Below are 24,770 nucleotides of genomic sequence, written 5' to 3'. Positions count from 1 at the left end.
GTGAGTGAGTGAGTATGTGTGTGTGTGTGAGAGAGAGTGAGAGTGAGTGAGTGTGTGTGTGAGTGTGAGCGAGTGAGTGTGTGTGTGTGAGCGAGTGAGTGTGTGAGTGTGCGAGTGAGTGAGTGAGTGTGCGAGTGAGTGAGCGTTGAGTGCGAGTGAGTGAGCGAGTGTGTGTGTGAGTGAGCGAGTGAGTGAGTGTGTGTGTGTGTGTGTGTGTGCGAGTGAGTGAGTGAGTGAGTGAGTGAGTGAGTGAGTGAGTGAGTGAGTGAGTGTGAGTGTGTGTGAGTGAGTGAGTGAGTGTGTGTGAGACCTGAGCTGGAGGAGGTGCTGGACGTGGTGCCGGACGACTGCGACTGCTCCAGCGCTGGGCTGGTGGACACGCTGCTGCTGGTGTTGGTGCCCTCGTCTGCAGTCTTCTTGAAGAAGCTGTGCTGGAGGGCGTAGTACGGCTGGATGCGGGTCTTCGGGTCGTAGTCCAGCATCCGCAGGATCAGGTCTTTGAACTTCAGGTAATCGGCGACGGCGTGTCCCGACTCTCCGGCTCTCCGCCCGCCCGGGCCGCCCGCCTCCACGCCCAGAACACTGTGCAGCTTCCGGGAGCCCGCGGGCTTATACTGCGCACGGGAGAGACCGGAGCGTTAGAGGGACCAGCCACACAAACATGAACACATGACTTCCAAAGACAGACGCCCATTCACTGCCATTATAAAGCTGGAAGAGCCAGCACATGTTTCACTCAGTGTTCGTCTGACAGAAAAGTGTCATACACACCGAGGACGAGTTCAGGGAGAGTAAATCATGGGCTAATGTTCATATTTGGGTGAACTATCCCTCTAATACACACACAGCTGCTGACAGGAACAGGAATGGAAGTGAAGTAGTGTTCATTTCGTTAAAGGGGTGGGTGATTATTATTTCACTTTTCTAACTGTAGTTAGTGTGTAATGTTGCTGTTAGATCATAAACAACATCTGCAAAGTTACGACGCTCAAAGTTCACAGCAAAGGGAGATATTTGCTTTTACAGAAATCGCTTTTTAAGGACTACAACAAACGGCTGGTAGAGACTACACCACATTCCTCCCGGGTTAGTGACATCACCAACCCTAGAATTTACATAAACCCCGCCTCCTGAACACGATTTATCGATTATCATGACAGAATATGCTAATCAATGACTAGAAGATAACTACACATAAGCTTCATAAACTCATCAACTAACAGTTCAGAAATGTTGTATTCTACATGTTGTCACTTCTCGAGTCTCTCCATCAATGACTCCAGTTTGAACATAAAAGGCTAAAGGTTTATGAAATTTTCAGGACACCTGCTCTTGAAGCTCCGCCCCCTGCGCCGAGAGCAGAAGCTCATTTGCATTTAAAGGGACAGACACAAAAATGGTGCGTTTTTGCTCACCTTCAAAAATTCATAATTTTAACATGCTATATAAAAATATCTGTGGGGTATTTAGAGCTAAAGCTTCACACACACACACTCTGGGGCATCAGAGACTTATTTTACATCTTGTGGGGCATTATAGGATCCTTTAATGAAACCATGGCGAAAAATATTCGTTGACGACCTTTTCTTCCATGACTAAGAAGAGACGATCATTAACGTCATTAAACAGTAACTGTGACTATATCAACATGCAATATCGTTGACGAAAGAAGACGAGACTAAAATGTAGTTAAAAAATAAATGCATTTCTAAAACCGCTCTGTTTCTGCATTACAGACTGTTTTTAACAAGCGCTACGAGCTTTCGTGTCGCGGTTGCCAGATTTCAGGAATTTAAATCCCTCAATCAGAGCTTTTCTGTTAAAAGGACACGTTTTCTACCCGATGTTTTACAATCTGGCAACCATGCGTGGCGCTCTCTCGGATGATCTGAACACATCACACACAGACGAACATGTAAGCTGGAGTTCAGCGATCGCATCATTCAGCCAGTCTGAGTTTCTGAGACTAAAACTGCGGTCAGACCTTCTGTAATAATCCCAAACATGAATCTCGACTACATTAATAAATGCACAAACGCAGTTGTTTTTTTTGCTGTCGTTTAAAAAAAACAAAACATTAATTTAATTTGGAATTATGAGAAATTTCACCGTTTAAATTTGAGAGAAATGTCTTGTAGAGAATGGGCTCATTTCTGACAAATAGCCTATGAAAAAAATCAGGAAACTAGATTAGGTCAAATAAACCATGCATACGAGTTTATTATTAGACTATACGAGACATTCTCTAGATTTGTACTTGTATATGAAAGTGCAATAATTCTGATGAAATGCAAATATAAATTTCTCAAATGACAACAATTGTTGTGATTATAATTTTAAGCAAAATAATGGTTAGCCTATTATCAATGTAACCATTATGCAGCATGACGAAAATATGCTAAGTTTCATTGACTAAAACTAGACTAAAATGCCCAGGCCTTTAGTCGACTAACCCTTGACTGATGATAGCAGGGCGAGACTGAATATGATGAAAACTGAAAAGTACATCTGACACAGGACTAAGACTACGAGAACATGAGCAGTGAAGAGAGGAGAGACACACACCCGTTTGCCATCTTTGGTCTTCTTCGCACACCACGAGCTGTCAGTCATCTTCTCGAAGAACTTCCTGGCTTTGGGAGCCTGCTCCAGGATGTGGCTGGGAGGAACGCCCAACACCTCCACGATCTTATTCATCTGGTCGACCTGCCGTCAGAGCGGGCATCAAAACCGTAAGACAAGCGCGTCACGGCCCGATGCGAAGACTTTCGTGATCTTTACTGGCCCTGACACTAACTAATGTAAACATTGCTTTCCTTGTTTTTTTATGTGGCGATTCTTTATTTATTAAACATTTTGTGTGTGTAACTATTTACAACAAAGCCCAAGATCCGCCCACAATCATAAGACTAAATAAAAATAAATAATATAAATAAATAAAAACTGAACAAAACAATATATAGAAGTATCTCAAAATTGCTTTGCTGCTGTTCACACTAAGAACGATAACTATATTAGCGTCCACACCGACACACAATATCGTTCTGTTTATTACAAGCATTTGCTTCAGTTTTGTCGTCTGTACAAATAATAGCACAAATAAATACAATCTTATGTTTTTATGATCTTATGTTGCGCTGGAGAACATCTGCTATAAGTAAAGATAGGCTAACTACTATGGTTTAAACCCGTAGCACAACAGCATCGTGTGTGTACACGTGGGTCGCCGGCGCTGTTTCATACAAATGCTTTGTAAAGTTTGTTCTCGAACTGAAACAAACATGCTGGCTGTATTCTGCTAGTGGAGACACATGTCTGACAGGTCTATATGCATGTGCTGTGACTCTACAGACGTCATTTACATGTAGAGGACTTATTTTCTCACACTATAACAACAGAGCACTACTAATGTCAGCAAACTGAAAAGCACTAGTTAAAGGGTAACTCTCGCCAAAATTGAACCTTGGCTCTTTTTGTTAATCTACCCGAGTCGAACTTTCGTGTAAAAGCATAATTAGAATGGAAACGCCTCTTTTAAGAGTGACCGTATTTTCGTTTTTGGTCAAACTGCCTTTTGAATGGGAGTTAGGATTAGGGTTACCCTTTTGAATGGGAGTTAGGATTAGGGTTACCCTTTTGAATGGGAGTTAGGATTAGGGTTACCCTTTTGAATGGGAGTTAGGATTAGGGTTAACCCTTTTGAATGGGAGTTAGGATTAGGGTTACCCTTTTGAATGGGAGTTAGGATTAGGGTTAACCCTTTTGAATGGGAGTTAGGATTAGGGTTAACCCTTTTGAATGGGAGTTAGGATTAGGGTTACCCTTTTGAATGGGAGTTAGGATTAGGGTTACCCTTTTGAATGGGAGTTAGGATTAGGGTTAACCCTTTTGAATGGGAGTTAGGATTAGGGTTACCCTTTTGAATGGGAGTTAGGATTAGGGTTACCCTTTTGAATGGGAGTTAGGATTAGGGTTACCCTTTTGAATGGGAGTTAGGATTAGGGTTACCCTTTTGAATGGGAGTTAGGATTAGGGTTACCCTTTTGAATGGGAGTTAGGATTAGGGTTACCCTTTTGAATGGGAGTTAGGATTAGGGTTACCCTTTTGAATGGGAGTTAGGATTAGGGTTAACCCTTTTGAATGGGAGTTAGGATTAGGGTTAACCCTTTTGAATGGGAGTTAGGATTAGGGTTACCCTTTTGAATGGGAGTGCTGGGCCACTACTATGATCGCATCTAAACCGCTATTTCTAAACACTAAGAAGGCTGGACACAACATGAAACTGTGCTGAAGTGGCACCAGCGGCTCTACACACGAACTCCAGCTCTGAGAACAGTGTTTGTGTACGCAGAGTTTACTAAGAAGAAAGGTTTTGTACGACTCACTTTATCAGTTAGTGTTTCCGGTGGCTGAAATTGTGTCAGTCAGAAGTAGTCGATCTCCGAATTCGATCTCTGACTCCATGAGGAAATGTCATGAACTTGAAATGAAAAGCATGACAACTTAGATAAAAAAAATGATCCATGAATTTATATGGAAATAATCTTTAAGAGGTTTCCATCTTTACTCTCCTCATGTTACGTTGCATTCGGAGATCGACTACTTTTGACTGACAAAATGCCGGCGGACACAGATACAGTGAGCTGTTCAAAATCTTTCTTTTTAGTAAACTCTGTGTACACAAACACTGTTCTCAGTGCTGGAGTTCATGTGTAGAGTCGAGTTTCCATTGTAATTATGCTTTTAAACGAAAGTTTGACTCGGGCAGATTAACAGGTTCAATTCTTCCGAGAGTTACCCTTTGAGAGATGGTCATATTCCCTATATTCACTGTAAAGACAAGCTTCTAGGCTTTAAAACAACAAGCTTGGTTGAGCAAGTAGTTGTTAACTATCATGATAAATTAGCGGCGACCCCTGCCTCACAATTAAGAGGTTAAGGCTAACAATTAATAGATTAACAACGATGAACTATAGGAATTTATGTAAATTGACATCCCTACTTGTAATGATTGTACACCAGTGTGACGATTGACCTCATTAAAGCAGTGATTCTGTCCTCTGATGATGATTGACATCAGTGACACACAGGGTTATTAGGCTGCCGTCACTTTAAGACTGAATGCACAGATCTAATATACCGACACACATGCAATTTCCTTCTTAACGGTTTACGTTCACTTCAGAATGAAAACGGTCACCCTTTACTCACCCTCAAGCCGTTTCAAACCTGTGTAATATATTTCCCTTGCGGAACACAAAAAGCTGATGTCACCCAGTTGACGGACCCCACTGACTTCCACCATTAGCTCTTTCCCCTACTCATAGTCATATGCTTATAAATCACCTGCTACATATGATATGCAAATGTTGCTGTTAAAGGTATATTTATAAACACACACACACCATTCTCACGTATAGTAAAATTGGTTATGAAGGAGAATGTTTGTTTTTTGCACACAGGATAATTGTTCGTAAAGTGGGAGATGTTTTGCGCTGAGTAGGACTGCATGTTTCGCTGCACTCTGTTGTACAAGGACAAATAAAGACTCTGATTCTGGAAGTCAGTGGGGTCCACCAGCCCCTGATGGGTTAACCCCTGACCTGCTCACACACACTCTTCAGAAAATCTGTGTGTTCAGCAGAAGAGAGACTCTCATGGGGTTCGAAACAACTTGAGGGTGAGTAAATGATGACAGAGTTTTCATTTGGAAGTGAACTATTCCTTCAAGACTGTTTATGAGGATCCTCGCCTTCATCTGGCATCATTTTGTGAGTACGTGTCTTAAGACCCTGTTCAGAATTTGCGTCTGAAATTTTCACACGTTCAAAATAAATACGACCTCATTGTTCTGTCAATCACGCTAACACACACTGCCTCCGAAACATTTTCCGCATGCGTAGCTCAAGCATTCTGAATGGTGATTTGACAATTCAGAGCCACCGAATCTCAAATACGAAAAAAGCATGAAAATGTGTGCCTCCGTGTGCAAGACCCTTAGGAGACGTCAGCTGAGAGCTCACCTCGTTGGCGCCGCTGAACAGAGGCTCTCCGGTGTGCATCTCCACCAGTATGCAGCCCAGAGACCACATGTCGATGGCCAGATCGTAGGGCATTCCCAGCAGGACCTCGGGCGAGCGGTAGAAGCGGCTCTGGATGTACTGGTATATCTGAGGACACACGAGCCACGTTACTGAACGAGCTGAGGAGGCAGTCAGACACACACGCTCCTCAAATCAACACGCCTTCACACCCCGAACACACTGAAGGAGATGATGGACAGATAGAGTCACTGATAGAGCTGGGTGTCGTTAGAATTTTAACGATTCCGATTCGATTTTGATTCTGCTTATCGATTCCTAATTTAGATTCCAATAAGGTAAAAAAATGTAGATATCATTCACATTTAGTCTTATTGCAAAGCATTTAATTGTATCTGAATATCACGAACACAAACAGGCTAAAGAACGTTGGAGCGTTCGCCTGAAAACACCATAGAAGAACAACTAGTCGAACTAATATAAACTTCAAGCATTATTAAAGACAATAAACACTCAGTGGTTAAAAAAGAACAAATAAAAAATTAGCAATCACAACAAACAGACACAACTGAACACAGATACGATTGAACTAAACAGTGTTTTATGATTTTCAGGTTCAGAAATAACACTGCAGTTTATAAATAAAATATAGATTACAAATATAGTTCCAGAAGTTATTCAGTGAAGAACACCAGCTGAATGTGTTTCACACAGAAAACACTTGAGTGGTTTAAAGTCATATTGAAACGCTAACAAAGGAATCGATAAGAGGAATCGGAATTTAAATTTGGAAACAAGTATCCGACCCCTGACCTCTAGTGTTCAGGGCCCCCCCCCCAGTGCCGGAGCCTCACCCGCTGGCCCAGCTGGCAGGAGCTGCCGAAGTCCACGATCTTGATGGCGGATCTCTTGGGGTTGCAGAGCAGGATGTTCTCGGGCTTGAGGTCGCAGTGGATGATGCTCAGCTCCGGCGTGGCCAGGAACAGCAGAGCCGTGCACAGCTGCTGGGCGAACTTACGCGTCAGGTTCAGCGACACGCCGCGGAAGTTAGTGTTCCTCAGCAGGTCGTACAGGTTATAGGACAGCATCTCGAAGACCAGACACAAGTGGTTCCGGAACATGAAGTGGCGTTTCAGATGCACTGCAGGAGAGAGAGAAACAGGCCATGAGGACGCACACGGCACAGCAGACGAAAGACACAGGACGACCCTTTCCAGAGCACTTTAGCCAGAACCAGACGTGTGTGTGTGAGTGTGTGAGCTGGAGCTGATCTGATCCGTCACACATTCACAATCAATTCCTCTTCAGCCGTACACGAAAATCTACTCTAACCCTTCGTTATGCCTTTCCACAGTTCACACCAAGCACTATAACCCAACCCATGAAGTTTTAATAGTTGTTCAGATTCTATAAGAATGGCCCACACCACAACTATAACAATAAGCTGATTTCCCAGCTGACGATCAATACAAACACTGACAGCCAATCAGAATCCATCCTTCTTTAAAGAGCTCGAGCGTTTAAAGCGACAGACGACGAATACACAGAATGATATCATGCGCTGGTGTGGACGCTAATACACTATAGTTATCGCTATACTCACTCTCGGTGTGAACGGCCCTTTACACTTCTGGTAATATTGCTTTTATGTGGTGAATTACTTGTTTGTTTGAGTTTTTTTATATAAAAGTGTCTTTTGAATCATTTGATGTACATGTAATGAACAAAGCAGAAGTAAGCCACTAGTACTAATATAAACTTTATATAAAACATGCCCTCTTGTACATAGAGTTGGATCAATACCTTCAATGCAACGCCAGTGTCTACTAGCTTATGAATACTAACCCTAAACCTTAGGCAGGAAAGAACTGCCTGAATCTGTGACTAAACCCAAGAACAATTCATCAGTAGTAATGTAGTAATAATGACTAGCTGCGTTTCCGTTACCCTCCAAATCCTACAATTTGAAATTGCGAATTGAAAATACTCCCAATGGACACGCCGTCATTTCGCAATCGTTTTTTGTGCAAAAAAGTTTTGTGTAAATCTGTAATGGAAACGCACCTGCTGTTATGAGGTTTAATATAATGTTATTAATTACATCCATCATACATGACTGACCTGACTACATATTTTTCATATTCGATAATCTTTACAGTTATTGAACAGAACTGAATAAACACTGAACAGCAGAAACCATCTATATCGTATATCCAGCGCTGTAGAAATAAAGCGGACGTGACTGTGTTTTCCGGTCGGATCGATCAGACGTAGAGGGAAGAAACGAAAAAACACAAGCATATGCATTTCTGAAGCATGACCCGAAGCGGTGCGAGCGTGACCTGCGGGACTGAGCGCTGATCATCCGGTGTGTTCGAGGGAGACGTCACCTGACCTCTGCGCCTCGTTCAAGCTCAGCACTGACATTTACACGAATCTCTCATACATGTCTCACTGAAAACTCTTGAGTGGTCTAGTGTTGATAAATCTGGTGTAAAACTGCGCTTGAACACAGACAGCTGGGATGCCGACCCTGGCCTTTATTTTTAAACATCTATAGTTCAGCATGACGTCTGCCCCAAATAGAGCAATTCATTCCTCTCTAAACACTCCGTCTCACACACACACGACAGGACATGACCAACAGATATAGCACAGGAGATGTCACACTGAACCAGCACTCACACAGAAGAAGAATCTCCACGGGAAAAATTATGAGAAAATTTAAATTCAGTGATGGGGGGGGGGGGGGTAGTGATGGGGGGTTAGGGTTAGTGTAGTGATGGGGGGTGTAGTGATGGGGGTGTAACTATATATCGTGTCACAATATATCACAATACAAAAATGCAACAATATGTGTAGTGTATAGTTAAAAATGACTGTGAGAAAAATGTTTAGGTTTTCAGAGTTAGTGTCAACACTGCATTACACTACTATATATAATGTTGAATATAATGTACAGTGAGATGTGGAATATTAGTGTGTCCTGATAATGCCAGATGTCTGATGTTAAGTGTAAAAGTGTCCGACATTACTGTAGATATATCTAGTCAGTGACAGAGATCAAGCATATTCAGTATTTTCATCTTCAGAATCATGAATATAGTTATTCTGGCGTCTCTATTGTCCTGTGCTTTGGGTTTCAGCACCAAGTCCATCATATTCACTTACACACACAATGTAATATCAGATTTAGCATTTAATCAACAGTGCATTCTTTGTTTATCGTTTTATCATGTGTCTATGGCAGTAATCTGGTGTGGTGATGTGTCTCGTGAGGGGATCGTTACACCGCTACTGTGGGAAAGGCAGAGCTCACCGATGTAGTACTTCATCTCGGTGTCGTGTTTGTTCATGAGCTCCAGCAGTCGGACTTCAATCTGAGCCTGATTGAGGAAAGCCTTTTTATTCTTGATGATCTTGATGGCGACCCACTCCTGCTCCACACGGTCGTACGCCTTCACCACCTGCAGCACAGAGACACGAGCGTCACACACACGCTGACACACACACACACACAGGGCCGTCGCGCAGACACACACTGACCTGACCGAACGAGCCTTTGCCTATTAAAGAGTCGATCTCGTATCGGTCCATCCACTTCTCGCCGTTCTTAACGATGTAGTCGAAGTTGTCGTCATCGTAGCCGTCGTTGTAGATCTTCCGCTCCTTCTTGTTGCTGGAGTCCTCGCCCTGACCCTGTTGGTGACGACGCTTCTTCTTTGCATAGTAAACCTGCGGACGAGCGGAGAGAGCCGTGCTCAGTGCATCCAGCATTCACAGATCCAACAAGTTCATTTCTTTCAGTTTGGATCAGCGCGAGTCGGGTTGGGCATCGTCTCAGTTTTAACGATTCCGATTCCAATAAAGTCAGAAAAAAAACTTAGATATTCACATTTAGTCTTATTGCAATCGATTCCTAATTTAGATTCCAATAAGGTAAAAAAATGTAGATATCTTTCACATTTAGTCTTATTGCAAAACATTTAACTGTCTCTGAATATCACGAACACAATCAGGCTAAAGAACGTTGGAGCGTTCGCCTGAAAACACCATAGAAGAACAACTAGCCGAACTGATATAAACTTCAAGCATTATTAAAGACAATAAACACTCAATGATTAAAAAAGAACAACAAGCAACAAACAGACACAACTGAACACAGATACGACTGAAATAAACAGTGTTTTAAGATTTTCAGGTTCAGAAACTGTAATTAAATGTAAAATAACACTGCAGTTTATAAATAAAATATACATTACAAATATAGTTACAGAAGTTATTCAGTGAATAACCAGTGGATTTTCTCTGTCTTTTGTTGTTTGTTATTATTAGTGTTATTATAGAGACGGCAGGAATATTAGTGCTGTCCCTTTAAGAGCTGCACGGATCCAATATCCTGATAACGTGAGTGACGTGAGAGACGTGAGAGTCGCACCTCATTGATGTGTTTGTATGTTTTGATCAGTTCGATGGAGAGTTTTCTTAAGGGCGCAGAAGCTGGATCCCGGAAACACTGCGGCATCCGCCTCTGGAGCATCACCATATCCGCAGTTACCTGCAACACAAGCGGCGTGTGTGAGAGCGGCTCGCGGACACACACACACACACACACGCGCTCGCTGTACACGCGTACCTGTGAGGTGTTGGGCTGCGAGGCGCCTGATTGGTCCGCGGCGCTCGGCGGGTGAGCATCACTGAACGGCGGGTGAGAATGGGGCGTCTGCGCATCCATCTGCACACCAGCCGAATGGAAAGAAAACGAGGGGGCCAGCCGAACAGAGGAGGGTTTGCATGCTGAGGTCTCTCCTCCTGAAACACACACACACACACACACACACACAACTTCAGCACACAGACAGACAAGCTATCTTGCTTTTAGTTTGATATAAATGAAGATCAGGCTATTTTTTCCTTCATTGTGTCTGTGTGCGCGCAGAAGCACTCCGAGCCTAAAGCCGGATCCGGTTACAGAACACCTGAAAAAGCTCGGACCAAAATGGGAGATCAGGGTGGTCGTGCTTCTGTCACATGACGACACTCAGTCCTTCAAACACACACACACACACACACACACACACACACACACACACACACACAGGTCTAATCAGAGCTGATCGAGTGTGTTTATGACTCAGCATCAGGATCACACACACACACACACACACACACAGAACTCCATCAAACTGTAAACAGCGAGCGCTCATGTAAGGTCCTCAAACCGGAGATGATTACAGCGACAGACATGAAGCGTGACTGAACAGAACCAGCCCATGATTCCACAGCCACAGACGTCTAGACAACAGCTGAGGGTTTTAATGCCACAAATCTCAGCACAATAAAGCCTACATGTGAGCGTTTGTGATGTTTGTAGATGTGACGGTCTGCAGCGAGCGGGAATTCTGCAGATCATTAAGTCGTCATTTATCAGCGTCTCTCACCAGCAAACACAATGCAGCACATTCACACTGGTAACCAGCGCTCGCAAGCCCAGCAACAGTGCTTCATTACCATAGCCTACCACCAGGAAGATGCCGCGCCATTGGCCAGCCGGCTAAAGCGGCAGCCAATCAGGAAAGGGTATGCAAATAACCCACTTTTGTTGCTAGGGCAAAGCTGCGAGGCTCCGTCCAATAGGAAAACGGGTAAGAGGCATGAAATTGAATTGCACTTTGACACATTTCCCAGCACAGTTTAACACAGTATTTGCTGACAGAAAAGCTCTCGGGTGAGGAACCCGGAATCAGTTAGTCTGAGGGACCCCGGAGACAGGCCCTTATTCCCAAACATCCATAGCGGAGCGCTCTCCTCCTCTAAAAACACTGTAGGGTGATGATGGGAAGCTACATGAAAAAGGGACAGATGTTGCACACAGTCCGAGTCTGAGCGTTTACATGATCATACGTGTGTGTGTGTGTGTGTGTACCTGTGGGTTAGTGTGAGGCTCACCTGTATGCATCGTCTTCTGACAAATCTCATATCATTGTGACAGGGGAGTCCATCTGCAAACCACAGCCCACTGCGAGAACAGCAGACAGTGAGGAACACATACTGTACCTGTGTGTGTGTGTGTGTGTGTGTGTGTGTGTGTGTGTGTGAGACATCAGCGTACCTGAAGCGACTCGCGAGTGGTTTCCAGGTGAGAACAGCCCTGGTGTTTCTGCAGGGTCTTGCCGTGTTTTGAGATGGTTGAGTTGATCTTCAACTTGCACAACCATTGGTGAAGATCTGCCGTGAAATTAATCCACACACACACACACACACACTACATCAGTTTAGGAGTGCATACTAACTCACTACTAGAACAACATATAATCATACATTCTGTTCAAGTGCCCAGAGACAGCAAACGCACACTAGATCCCGCAGCCCGTGTAAACACAACCACAAGACTCCCAGAAACACAATCACTCCAACATCAGCCTAATCTACACGATGAAGAGCTCGACATCATCATCATCGGGGGCTCCAGGTTAACGTTAAACATCTAGATATGGTTGTTAAGCTTCTACTGCAAATTCTCCAGCATGACTTTCACACGATCGCGATTGTTTGATGCTGTAAATCAGTTTCGCGCACATGACGACAATCAAAGCTGTCAAAACACTGGCTCGCGGTAACGTTAGTTAGCCTAGCATGCTAACGACACAACACCCGCACTGACCCGCGCGGACAGCGGCAGACACTCGCTCCGTAGCCCGGGAGAGACGAGCCTGAGCCCTGAATAAACTCCTCATCTGTGAAGCCTTCACACGGAGCTGTCGATGCCGAGGCTAGGTGGACATTAGCTGCCCGGGCCTGCGGACGGACCGAAGCCAGAACGGAGCGGGCGACAAGACAGAGCCGTTATTTCGACGAGCCTCCGAAAACGCACAGAACGCGTCGGATCTCGCCCGGATTGAGACGCGGCGAGCGGGGAACGAGGCGTCGGGATCGCTGAGGGAAGCTAACCGTTAGCCGACGCGCTAGCCGTCATCACTCACCGTGTCGCGCGCGTTTCTTTCTGACGAGAGGAGTGAAAATCCTCCGGGAGAATCCACAATAATTCCCAGCCGTGTTCCTCAGGAATCCCTTTCCCAAAGCGTGTCGGATGCAAAGCCTCGCAGAACACACAGAACAGCGAGAACTCTCTCGGTGAGCGTCGGCGCGCTCCGCGGTCCCGTCCGTCAGTCACTCATCCTGCGCGCGCGCCGCCGCTGGCCCTGGACAAAATGGCGCGCACGCGCGCGCGCTGCAAACCCGCGCACAGGACTCGCGCACTAAACTCGCCACACAGGGCTGCCCGTCATCGATACGACGCGCGAATCGACGATCGATTTCTCAATCGCTATCGAGCGCTTCGGGAACGGCGGTCATCGGTCCTTTGAAGGGAGAAAAAAAGTCAGGAACAAAATGGAAGCCGAGTGAGAAGGTTTCCATGACGACTGTCCATCACACGGCCAAGTTCCCGGATGACCTCATGACGCAGGAACCGTTCTCGGGGTTGTCATGGAAACTGCCAATCAATTTTACGTTTCTTAGGGCGAAGCGAAAGTGAAGGTACGTGCGCGATATTACACACTGTAAATATAATAAATCTCGTTTGTCCAGATATTACTGTAAACACACTTTTTGTGGTTTCGTGCATCGTCGTGTTTCTGTTTTTCTTCTCAGGACGCAGGGTTAGTTCTGGTAAAGTTTGTAGTTTTTATGCAAAGCAAGGAAGGTTTTGTCTAATAATATTATGATTATAAGTACGTTTACACAACATTAAAACTCTATATATCTGAAGAGGTTTAATAACGGTTAAACTCGGGACACGCCCCTCCCGGTGACGTCAGAGATCATATGACAGCGACGCGGAAGAGAATGCGCGGATGAGAAGATGAGCGTCTCACTGGACATCAGGCTGAAGCGCGCGAATAAAGTGTATCATGAAGGGGTGAGAGTGACTCTGGTTCGGTGTGCGCTGTGTCTGCGGGGTGTGCCGCGGTTAATCAGGCCTGTGTGTGTGTGTGTGTGTGTGTGTGTGTGTGTGTGTGTGTGTGTGTTGCAGGAGCGGCTGAGCGGAGTGCTGGTCATCAGCTCCAGAGACGCGCTGCAGCATCAGGGAGTTTCTCTCAGTCTGGAGGGGCTCGTGAACCTGCAGCTCAGCTCGAAGAGTGTGGGGGTGTTCGAGGCCTTCTACAACTCTGTCAAGGTCTCTCACACACACACACACACACACTCACTCACTCACTCACTCACTCACTCACTCACTCACTCACTCACACACACACACACACACACACACACACAGGGTTTTTCCTGGCTCAGGTGGTTAAATCCTGATCATGCATTTTAATAGTAAGATAATTAAATTTGTACTTTTCGTAGTCCATCATATACTGTGTTTGCCACTGTATTCTTGTGGGTGGAGCTCGGTACCTCCAGGGTCAGGGGTCATGCCCCCCATCCCCCCACCCCAGAAGAACATTTTGTACATTTTAAAGATAAATTCATTAATCTGGTGCACTTTGAGTCACCCTAACCCACTGTTAAAAATAAATAATCCACCGCCAACCGCCCGAACCTATGATATTCTCTTAGATATCTGCATCTGATCTTCACATTACAATTATTCAAATTCTCAGTGTTAAAGGGGTCATATAATGCCATTTTTGTACAAGCTAATATGATTCTTTAGGGTCTAAATTAAAAGTTTGTAATATACTTTAATTAAAAATTCTCATTAGTATTGTAAGGAAACACTAATTTTACCTGGTCAAAAACAGCTCTGTTTTCAGCACGCCGTTTCAGTGCATGTGTCTTTAAATGATAATGAGCTTTGCTGACTCCGCCCCTCTGGTTCTGACACAACACATGTGAAGTGTTGCCTTGACAACAGTTGAGGGCATATTTTGGAGAAAGAATGGCAGCAGGAGTCTCTGAGGACACATCTGTGCGACCGTATCAGTTTGAACCGGAGTCGGACCCGGAACAAGATGACGGCCCCAAAGAAGTTCGACAATTAAAGTAAGCTTAGTGCAGTGTTACCACGTTAACTTTAACACCTGCGTACACAGTTTTAATAACACAATAACCATAACGCGATGCTCATTATAAACGTGGAATTATGAATTATATTGATAACGTCGTACATAGAAAACATGCCGTAATGTACCCTGAGTGTAAACAGCCGCATTCATCATGAAGCGTGCAAGCGATTTGCAAAGATTAATATAAAGATTAATAAAACGTTACACTCACTTCTTCTGGAAGTGCAGCCGGAACACGGATAGTTGGTACCGATCCTTTTTTCAGGAGCAGCTTCTTAGCAAAACCAGCTTTACTGACCCTCGTGTGTAAAGCAGTCTGGTGTGTGAATGATTCGCGCAAACATGAAAGCTTGACGTTGATCGTGGGGAATATTCCCTTTGAAAACAAACTCAGCCACTGCGTCTTCAGCGGTTCGGATTCAGGAACATCAACATGACTGTGTTCCTTATTAAGTCAAGTCAAGTCAAGTCAAGTTTATTTATATAGCGCTTTTCACAACACAGGCTGTATCAAAGCAGCTTCACAGTAATAAATTAGAACAATACATCAATGTTTGTTTCTAGTGGAACGTCTACGTTCGGTAATGCTGATCAATAGTATCGTTGATTGATTAATTCAATTAAATATCCCCAAATATCCCCAACTGAGCAAGCCAAAGGCAACAGTGGCAAGGAACCGAAAAATTCCATCAGGTGACCTAATGGAGAAAAAAAAACCTTGGGAGAACCCGGGCTCAGTCGGGGGCCAGTTCTCCTCTGGCGTTTATGAAGTAGAGACCGGATTTAACTGTAGGATTAAAAGTATTATATGAATGCCTGGCTGAAGAGATGCGTCTTTAATCTAGTTTTAAACTGGGAGAGCGAGTCTGAGCAACGAACAGTATCCGGAAGACTATTCCAGAGTTTTGGTGCTAAATGTGAAAATGCTCTCCCTCCTTTGGTGGATCTGGATATCCTAGGTATGACCAAAAGCCTCGAATTTAGTGACCGATGGATTATAGGGCGATAGAAGATCCGTTAAATAGACTGGAGCTAAGCCGTTTAGGGCTTTATAAGTCAGTAGCAATACCTTGTAATTAATACGGGACTTTATAGGTAACCAATGTAGGGATGATAAAATCGGTGTTATATGATCATATTTTCTTGATCTAGTTAGAACTCTAGCGGCGGCATTTTGGACTAACTGTAGCTTGTTTATTGAGGATGCAGGACAACCGGCTAATAACGCATTACAGTAATCTAGTCTCGAGGTCATGAATGCATGAACTAACTTTTCTGCATCAGAAACAGATAGCATATTACGTAGCTTAGCAATGTTTCTAAGGTGGAAAAAGGCTGTTCTTGTAACATATGAAATATGATTTTCAAAAGACAGGTTGCAGTCTAATATAACACCCAGGTCTTTTACTGTAGAGGATGAAGTAACAGGACATCCTACTATGTTAAAGTTGTATTGTGAGAGGTTTTGTGGGCGGTTTTTTGAACCGATAAGTAGTACCTCTGTCTTGTCTGGATTTAATAAAAGAAAATTATGCGTCATCCAATCTTTTATATCTTTAACACACTCTGTCAATTTGGATAATTTAGCGTTTTCATCTGGCCGTGATGAAATATAGATTTGAGTGTCATCAGCATAACAATGGAAACTAATTCCATGTTTCCTTATAATATTTCCAAGTGGCAGCATATATATTGAGAATAATAGAGGGCCTAACCAAGGCCGTAACCAGGGTTTGAAAATTAGTGAGGTCCGAGGTGAGGTGCAGGGCCGGATTAAGAATTCAGAGGCCCCTGGGCACAATCAATGTCTTGTAGGCCCCCCCTTAGGCAGGCCTAATGTATAGTTTGTCCAAGGACATTTTAATTTTGCATTAAGAGTTTTAGTTTACTGACTTAAAAGGAACTTTGTTGTACTATGCTGGAGTAAAGTTCATAAATGATATATCTTTCCCATATAGGATTTTGTAAAACTATGTTGGGTAAACCTCTGTCCCTCTAGGGGGGTTCGGGGGCATGCTCCCCCGCAAGAAAATTTTGTACATTTTAAGGTTAAATGCATCAATCTGGTGCTCTTTGAGAGCTCAAAATTAAGAGCTTCAACGGGCTTCAACCCATGAACTGTGCACAAATAAAAAACATTGACTTGTACCTGGACATTAAAGGGGGCTCAAACATATTTTTTAGTTATGATATGGAGTTTCAGTCTACATTACATTATAACTGGTGTTTTAGTATGCCAAACAATTAGTATAATAATATAATAATGATTTCTATAATTATTCCTATGACATAAAATCCATATAGCCTAATAAATGAAAATGAATATTTCAAAAGTATATTTTACATTACACTATAGGAAAATTACAATACTTTTGTCCTAATGTCTTCACTTGCAAGAAATAAACCCTTTGATCGCGTGAGCAAAGTGCGCACTTTTCTTTAAATCACGCAGCACAAACATAATGCCTATATAGGATACTTAAAGTCTTGTGCTGTTTTATAAAGCACAAAACCATATCACGGTTTCGATATTAGTTCGTTGGCAAAATATAACGCTAGAGACCTTTATGTTAGGCTATACATTTTACATCTCATGTGTATTGGGAAAAGGGAGAAGAGGGAGAAGAGCGAGTTCGGCAAAAGGCGGATTCGAACTCGAGTCGAACGCGTCAAAAGCTACTTAGTTTCAAGCACCTCACGCACGCCCAACGACCCGTGCAACTGTAGCTATTTAGTTGTGGGTGCCTTTTTTGCTAAAAAGACAGGCACTTAGTGCAAATTATACGCGCCATTATCGGAAATGTAAAAGAAAAAAAAGTTTATTGGCACTTTTTGGTCATTTCATGACTTTCAAATTGACATCAACTACGATGCTGTTGCATCATGCTTGTAGTTTCTTTTGCGCTTTATTTATAAATTATAATAAAGTGACATAAAGCGCTCTGCCGCATTTTTTACAGTCTATGCTCACAACACGCTCTCAAGCCCCGTTCACTGATCTACCTTCTCGCAGCGACATAAATTGCAAACACACATATGACGCGGTTTAAACGGCTAATTAATCATTCAGAGAGCTTGAAATTTTATTTTTGAATATAAAAAAATGACCGAGGTCCGGACCTCGGTGACCTCATAGCTGGCTACGGCCATGGGCCTAACACAGATCCCTGCGGCACTCCATAGTTTACTGGAGTTATGATAGATTTTTCTCCGTTTAAATAAACAAAATGGTAGCGGTCAGATAAATACGATCTAAACCAGCTTAATGCTTGTCCTTGAACACCAGTATAATTTTGTAGTCGATCTAAGAGTATTGTATGATCTATAGTATCAAACGCAGCGCTTAGATCAAGTAAAACTAGTATTGAGATACAGCCTTGGTCAGAAGCTAAAAGTAAATCATTTGTGATTTTAACGAGCGCAGTTTCAGTGCTATGATGCGGTCTGAACCCAGACTGAAACTTTTCATAGACGTCATTTTCTTGTAAGAAAGAGCCCAGTTGAGCGGACACAACTTTTTCTAGTATTTTAGACATAAAAGGTAGATTTGAAATGGGTCTATAATTTACTAGATTATTCGGATCTAATTGTGGTTTCTTAATGAGAGGTTTTATAACTGCCAGTTTAAATGTTTTTGGAACATAACCTAAAGATAAAGACAAGTTAATAATATTGAGGAGAGGCTCTTCCACTACAGGTAACACTTCTTTCAATAGTTTAGTTGGTATAGGATCTAGTAAACATGTTGTTGTTTTAGATGAGGTGATAAGTTTATTTAACTCTTTTTGTTCTATAGTTGTAAAGCACTGTAATTGTTCTTGCGGGGTGATAATTGAGGCTGAATTATAAGGCGCGATTGAGGATTGAACGTTTACAATTGTGGTTCTGATGTTTTCTATTTTCTCAGTGAAGAACTTCATGAAATCATTACTACTAAACTGTAATGGAATATTTTGTTCAGGAGACATCTGTTTATTTGTTAGTCTCGCCACTGTGTTAAATAAGAACTTAGGATTGTTTTGGTAGTTTTCTATTAGTTTGCGGAGATGCTCAGCCCTGGCCGCTTTTAGGGCCTTTTTATAACGTGACATACTGTCTTTCCATGCGATTCTAAAGACCTCTAAGTTGGTTTGTTTCCATTTACGCTCTAAATTACGGGTTTCTCTCTTTAGAACACGCGTAGTATTGTTGTACCACGGTGCTTTACTTTTCTCTCTGACCTTTTTTAATCTAATGGGCGCAACAATATCCAATGATCCAGAGAGAGTGGTGCTCATAGTGCTAGTTAATTCCTCAAGTTCATCTGTTTGTTTGGGTTCACTGAGCAGCTGAGACAGATCCGATAAGCTGTTTGAAAAATTATCTATGGTGGATGGAAGGATTGTTCTGCCTAATCGATAACGCGGCGCAGCATGATATATTACAGGAGTACGTAATATGCAAGTTACCATGTAATGGTCAGTGACATCGTCACTTTGTGGAATGATATCTATATCGGTTGGATCGGTTCCATGTGATATAATTAAATCGAGTGTATGATTAAATCGATGAGTCGGTCCGGTAATGTTTTGCTTGACCCCAAAGGAGTTTAATAAATCTGTAAACGCAGCCCCTAACGCATCATTTTGATTATCTATGTGTATGTTAAAGTCTCCAACAATTAATGCTTTATCGAAGTTAACTAATAGGTCTGAGAGAAGATCTGCAAACTCTTTTAGGAAATCAGCGTAAGGCCCAGGCGGTCTATATACGGTAGCCAAGGCTAGAGATAATAGGGATGTTTTTCGAACATCTAAGAGCGTAACATTTAGTACAAGTACTTCAAATGAAATAAACTTATAACCCGTTTTCTGAGTAACATTGAGAAAATCTCTATAGATAGTTGCAACACCGCCGCCACGACCAATCAGACGGGGCTCGTGCTTATAGGAGTATCCTGATGGAGTAGACTCATTTAGACCGAAATAATCATTTGGTTTAAGCCAGGTTTCAGTAAGGCAAAGTACATCGAAGCTATTATCTGTAACTATTTCATTTACAATAACTGCCTTAGGTGTGAGTGATCTAATGTTTAGAAGACCTAGCTTTAGAAATTGTTTTTGATTACCAATAGCAACATTTTCTGGTTTAATAACAATTAGATTTTTTCTAGATCCTGCAGTAGATTTATTATTTGATCTCACTAAACGAGGAATAGACACAGTTTCTATGCAATGTTCTAAACTATTTATATCAGTTAAATTGGTGCAGCAGAGACTATGATTTGGACTTTTGGTTACTTATTACACTTATTACACCCAAGAACAGAACACCACAATCTCTCAGACACCTTTCTGCTCATAGACAGCGCTCCAGCGTATCAACAATGACGCGCGGACTATGCGGCCTACGAGGGCGGGTCTGTGTTGAAACGCTGCTGTCAATCAACAATCGTGGGAGGGGCGTCCGACCGTGTGACATCACTTGGTCGAACGGCTTGATTAGAGACGGGAAAAACATAAGAAGATTAAAAAAAAAACACTGGATGGATTATCATCTGATGATGGTTGAGTACAGGCACTTCCAACACACACTTCAGTGCAACCAACTTGTAAAAGTGCTTGTGCCATTATATGACCCCTATAAGCACGATGATATGGTAACATATCACACTGAAGTAGGCTGATTAAAGTACTTCCTTTGGCAAAATTACATTTCCTTAATAGCCTAACTAGAGGCTTTACTCCCTTCAAACTTAAATTGTCAATGTTTCATTACATCACTGTTGGAAAACACTCTTATCAGAATTTTTTTACTTTTATAAAGGGCATTTTTTCCCTAATTTTATTAAATGTAGGCCTATGCTCCATCTTCCATTTCAAATTCTTAAATTGTATCAATACGTTCAATTAGAATGAGACACTAGGCTGTTACCAATCAAATTAAATAATTTACATTGAAAAATTACAACTGTATTAAATGAGATTATGAGTGTAAATATTTTTTGAATATACAAATAAGGAATGTTGAAAAGAATGATACATTGAAACTAAACCGCCAGTAGGAGGCGGCAGACGACCATCTTAATGAGCGAGTCATTGAATCTTTGACTCAACCGATTCGTTCAGAACGCTGAATCATTCAGTAATGAAACACGGCTGAGTGTTGCTGTGAGATGCGCTGTGGTTCTGCTGTGATGTTTGGAAATATTTTCGCTGCTGAAACAAAAACAGTCATTGCGTCTAAAATGTAAGTGACTTAATTTTAACTATTTGTTTATTGAACTGTTATGAAATCAGTGTCTCGGTTTCAATCTTGATGGTATTCAGGAAAACGGCTCTCTGGTCCCGTGTGATGTTTCTTAACTGTATAATATGTTATCGATAACTGCGCAAGCCTCATTAGCGCAACGTTGTTAGCGTCAGTAGCCTACATTAGGTAGCCTATATTATTATCAGCTATAGGCTATCAATCGCCACTTACATTAAATGAAATAAAATCAGAATCATCCTCAGGGGTGGAGTTTTAATCAGGGCGTTTGTCCGGTTGGGCAAGTACAATTCTCTTTCACTTGTCCCTTCAAAAACACACGTGTCCCGGACAAGCATTAATGTCGAGCCCTGATATGGTTTCCTTGATTGGTTTTCCCTGAAGAGAATTACGTTGTTGAAAACGAAAGTAAAAGAGTGATACTCGTTCATTGTGTTTTACCGTGATGAGAGTTCCGTGTCTTTAATAAACACATTATAATGATTCATCTGTCATCCACCCTCGATTAATTGGAATGTTGTGTTTTTATGACTTGGCCCGCTCGACACTATCGGCAAACTATACGGTTTGAGAATGGACTCTGGCCGGGAACCCGCAACAGAACCGTCACGGTGGAAAAACTGTATCTGAGCATGTGACTGTCTGTCCGCGTTTAGTCGAGAGCCGGAGGCGGCACGAATTTTGATTTGATTTGACGAAATTCCCTATGCAGGAAAAACCCTGCTCTCACACTCATACTCACTCACATATACACACACTGACACCCACCCACACACACACACACACTCTCTCTCACTCACACCCACCCACCCACACACACACAGACACAGACACACACACATTCTCTCTCACTCTCTCTCTCACACCCACCCACACACACTCTCTCTCTCTCACTCTCTCTCTCACACACACACCCACCCACACACACACTCACTCTCTCTCTCTCTCTCTCTCTCTCTCTCTCTCTCTCTCTCACACCCACACACACACAGACACACCATAGACTGTAAAAAAATATGGACGTAGTGTCCGTGACGTCACCCGTAGGTTTCTGAAGAGCATTTTTGAAGCCTAAAGTGGGCGGAGCCGGCCGTCGCCATCTTGGCCTTGCGTCACTCCCGGATAACAGAAAATGGACAAACAGGCGGGGCGTGAGTGGAGCTGAGGAGCCTGGCCTGGCTATCTGAAATCACCTAGCTCGACGTGATCGAGTTAGCTGATGATGTAAAGCCAATTAAACGTTCCTATTTTTGCCCTTCGAAATATTATAATAGTTAAAAGACATGGCTACAAGTGAGACTGTGTATTACTTCGAGAGTGTTTGTGTACGACAGTGATTTATGTGCATACATGTCCGTCACTCTTTCATGGTCCGTCAGCGCGGCATTGCTCAAGTTCGTAGAGAGCTTATTCAGTCCATTTTAAATTCTGATGTTGGCCGTCTCTCAAATGGGTTATGGTTTAACCGTTAAACCATAGATATATTGCCTTTGAAGTGCAAGTAAATGCGCTAGAAAATCCGCGCTCATTCACGGACGGAGAAAGCGCCGACGCCTGCATGATTTCATCTGACGGTACATAAGCATATTATAATCCATCTGTTCCATGGGAACAGAACGAACGAGCATTTATTGACGTTTTAAATTTGAAAACCCCAAAAAGCAACGAAATTGTCAGACATCCATTAGTACAGGTTCACAGAGGAAAACAACTGAAATACAGCGCTGGTTTTTCTCTCGAACGATAACGACGGAATCCAAAGATGTGAGCTTTGTAACGTTACCCAAGTATTAAAATTGTATGAAATGATAATCCCGAAAAAAAGCACAAACACTGCAGAGATGGCAAGTTCAGCAGCTAACATTGCTGAGGTGAAGTGACGGCTAGCAACAGCAGACAAACGGCTAGCACTGACAGCGGCAATCCATCTGTCACTCAAGTGGCTTGGCCACACCCTTAAATTTAAATATTAATCAACTAAACGGACGAGTTATAAAATAATTCACCCCCCTCACAGTTGTTATGAAGGGCAAAATTAGCTGTATAGACCAAATCCACATACAGACACCAGGCTTTAAACATGTTTTTTTCTGCTGTAAAGTTGGTCATTTTAACATGGGGGAGATACAGATTTGACTCACTTCTGACAACAGCCTCAAGCGGCCAGTCAACGAATTACAGTTTAACTCACTTCCGTGTTGGTTTCAAGAGAGAGACGGGGAGGTTGCCGCTTGAGACACACACACTCTCTCTCTCACACACACCCACCCACACACTCTCTCTCTCTCTCTCTCTCTCTCTCTCTCTCTCTCTCTCTCTCTCTCTCTCTCTCTCTCTCTCTCTCTCTCTCTCTCTCTCTCTCTCACACTCACACACACACACACACACACACTCATGATCTGAAGCGCTGTAGAAGTAAAGTGTGTGTGATGGTTCAGCCCATTCAGCTGGTGTCCAGCAACATGGAGGTGGTGAAACCAGGAAAAGTCCCGGCGGGAAGAACCGAGATCCCGTTTGAGTTTCCGCTGCAGGCCAAAGGCAGCAAGGTCCTGTACGAGACGTACCACGGCGTGTTCGTCAACATACAGGTGAGCGGCACACACACACACACGCACGCGTGTTCTGTGATGATGCGCTGATGTATTGTGTTGTGTTGCAGTACACACTCCGCTGCGACATGAGACGCCCACTGCTCGCCAAAGACCTCAGCAAGAGCTGCGAGTTCATGCTCCACTGCCAGGTGAGACAGCCGCATGCCGGGTACAGCCGCACGACTACACACACGAGTACAGACGCACGACGAGTACAGACGCACGACTACACGCACGACGAGTACAGCCGCATGACTACACACACGCACGAGTACACCCACGCACGAGTACAGCCGCATGACTACGCACGAGTACAGCCGCACGACTACACCCACGCACGAGTACAGCCGCACGACTACAGCCGCACGACTACACACACGCACGAGTACAGCCGCACGAGTACACACACGCACGAGTACACACGCACGACTACAGCCGCACGACTACACACACGCACGAGTACAGCCGCACGAGTACACACACGCACGAGTACAGCCGCACGAGTACACACACGCACGAGTACACACACGCACGAGTACACACACGCACGAGTACAGCCGCACGACTACACACACGCACGAGTACAGCCGCACGACTACACATGCACGAGTACAGCCGCACGACTACACACACGAGTACAGCCGCACAGCGAGTACAGCCGCATGACTACACACACGCACGAGTACAGCCGCACGACTACACGCACGACGAGTACAGCCGCACAACGAGTACAGCCGCATGACTACACACACGCACGAGTACAGCCGCACGACTACACACACGAGTACAGCCGCACGCACGAGTACAGCCGCACGACTACACACACACGCACAAGTACAGCCGCACGAGTACACACACGCACGAGTACAGC

The 24,770-nt window shown here is 43.5% G+C and overlaps 1 protein-coding gene across 1 annotated transcript in view; it reads right to left on the bottom strand.

Moving 5' to 3' along the window:
• LOC308683506 (dual specificity tyrosine-phosphorylation-regulated kinase 1A-like) overlaps window positions 1-24,770 on the bottom strand; it is a 55,577-nt gene that overhangs the window by 9,097 nt on the left and 21,710 nt on the right. Inside the window, exons 18-26 of the mRNA XM_081353967.1 lie at window positions 23,924-24,041; window positions 10,679-10,854; window positions 10,481-10,600; window positions 9,589-9,777; window positions 9,362-9,509; window positions 6,897-7,183; window positions 6,025-6,171; window positions 2,566-2,706; window positions 311-614 (exon numbers count right to left, since the gene is read on the bottom strand). Of these exons, the coding sequence (XP_081210093.1) occupies window positions 311-614; window positions 2,566-2,706; window positions 6,025-6,171; window positions 6,897-7,183; window positions 9,362-9,509; window positions 9,589-9,777; window positions 10,481-10,600; window positions 10,679-10,854; window positions 23,924-24,041 (1,630 nt within the window). The remainder of the gene's footprint in view (window positions 1-310; window positions 615-2,565; window positions 2,707-6,024; window positions 6,172-6,896; window positions 7,184-9,361; window positions 9,510-9,588; window positions 9,778-10,480; window positions 10,601-10,678; window positions 10,855-23,923; window positions 24,042-24,770) is intronic.

This window comes from Scardinius erythrophthalmus (genome assembly GCF_964197995.2).
Source record: "Scardinius erythrophthalmus genome assembly, chromosome: 23".
Lineage (NCBI taxonomy): Eukaryota > Metazoa > Chordata > Actinopteri > Cypriniformes > Leuciscidae > Scardinius > Scardinius erythrophthalmus.
Note: the sequence above shows the minus strand (reverse complement) of the source record. Positions and strands in the feature narration are given on the sequence as shown.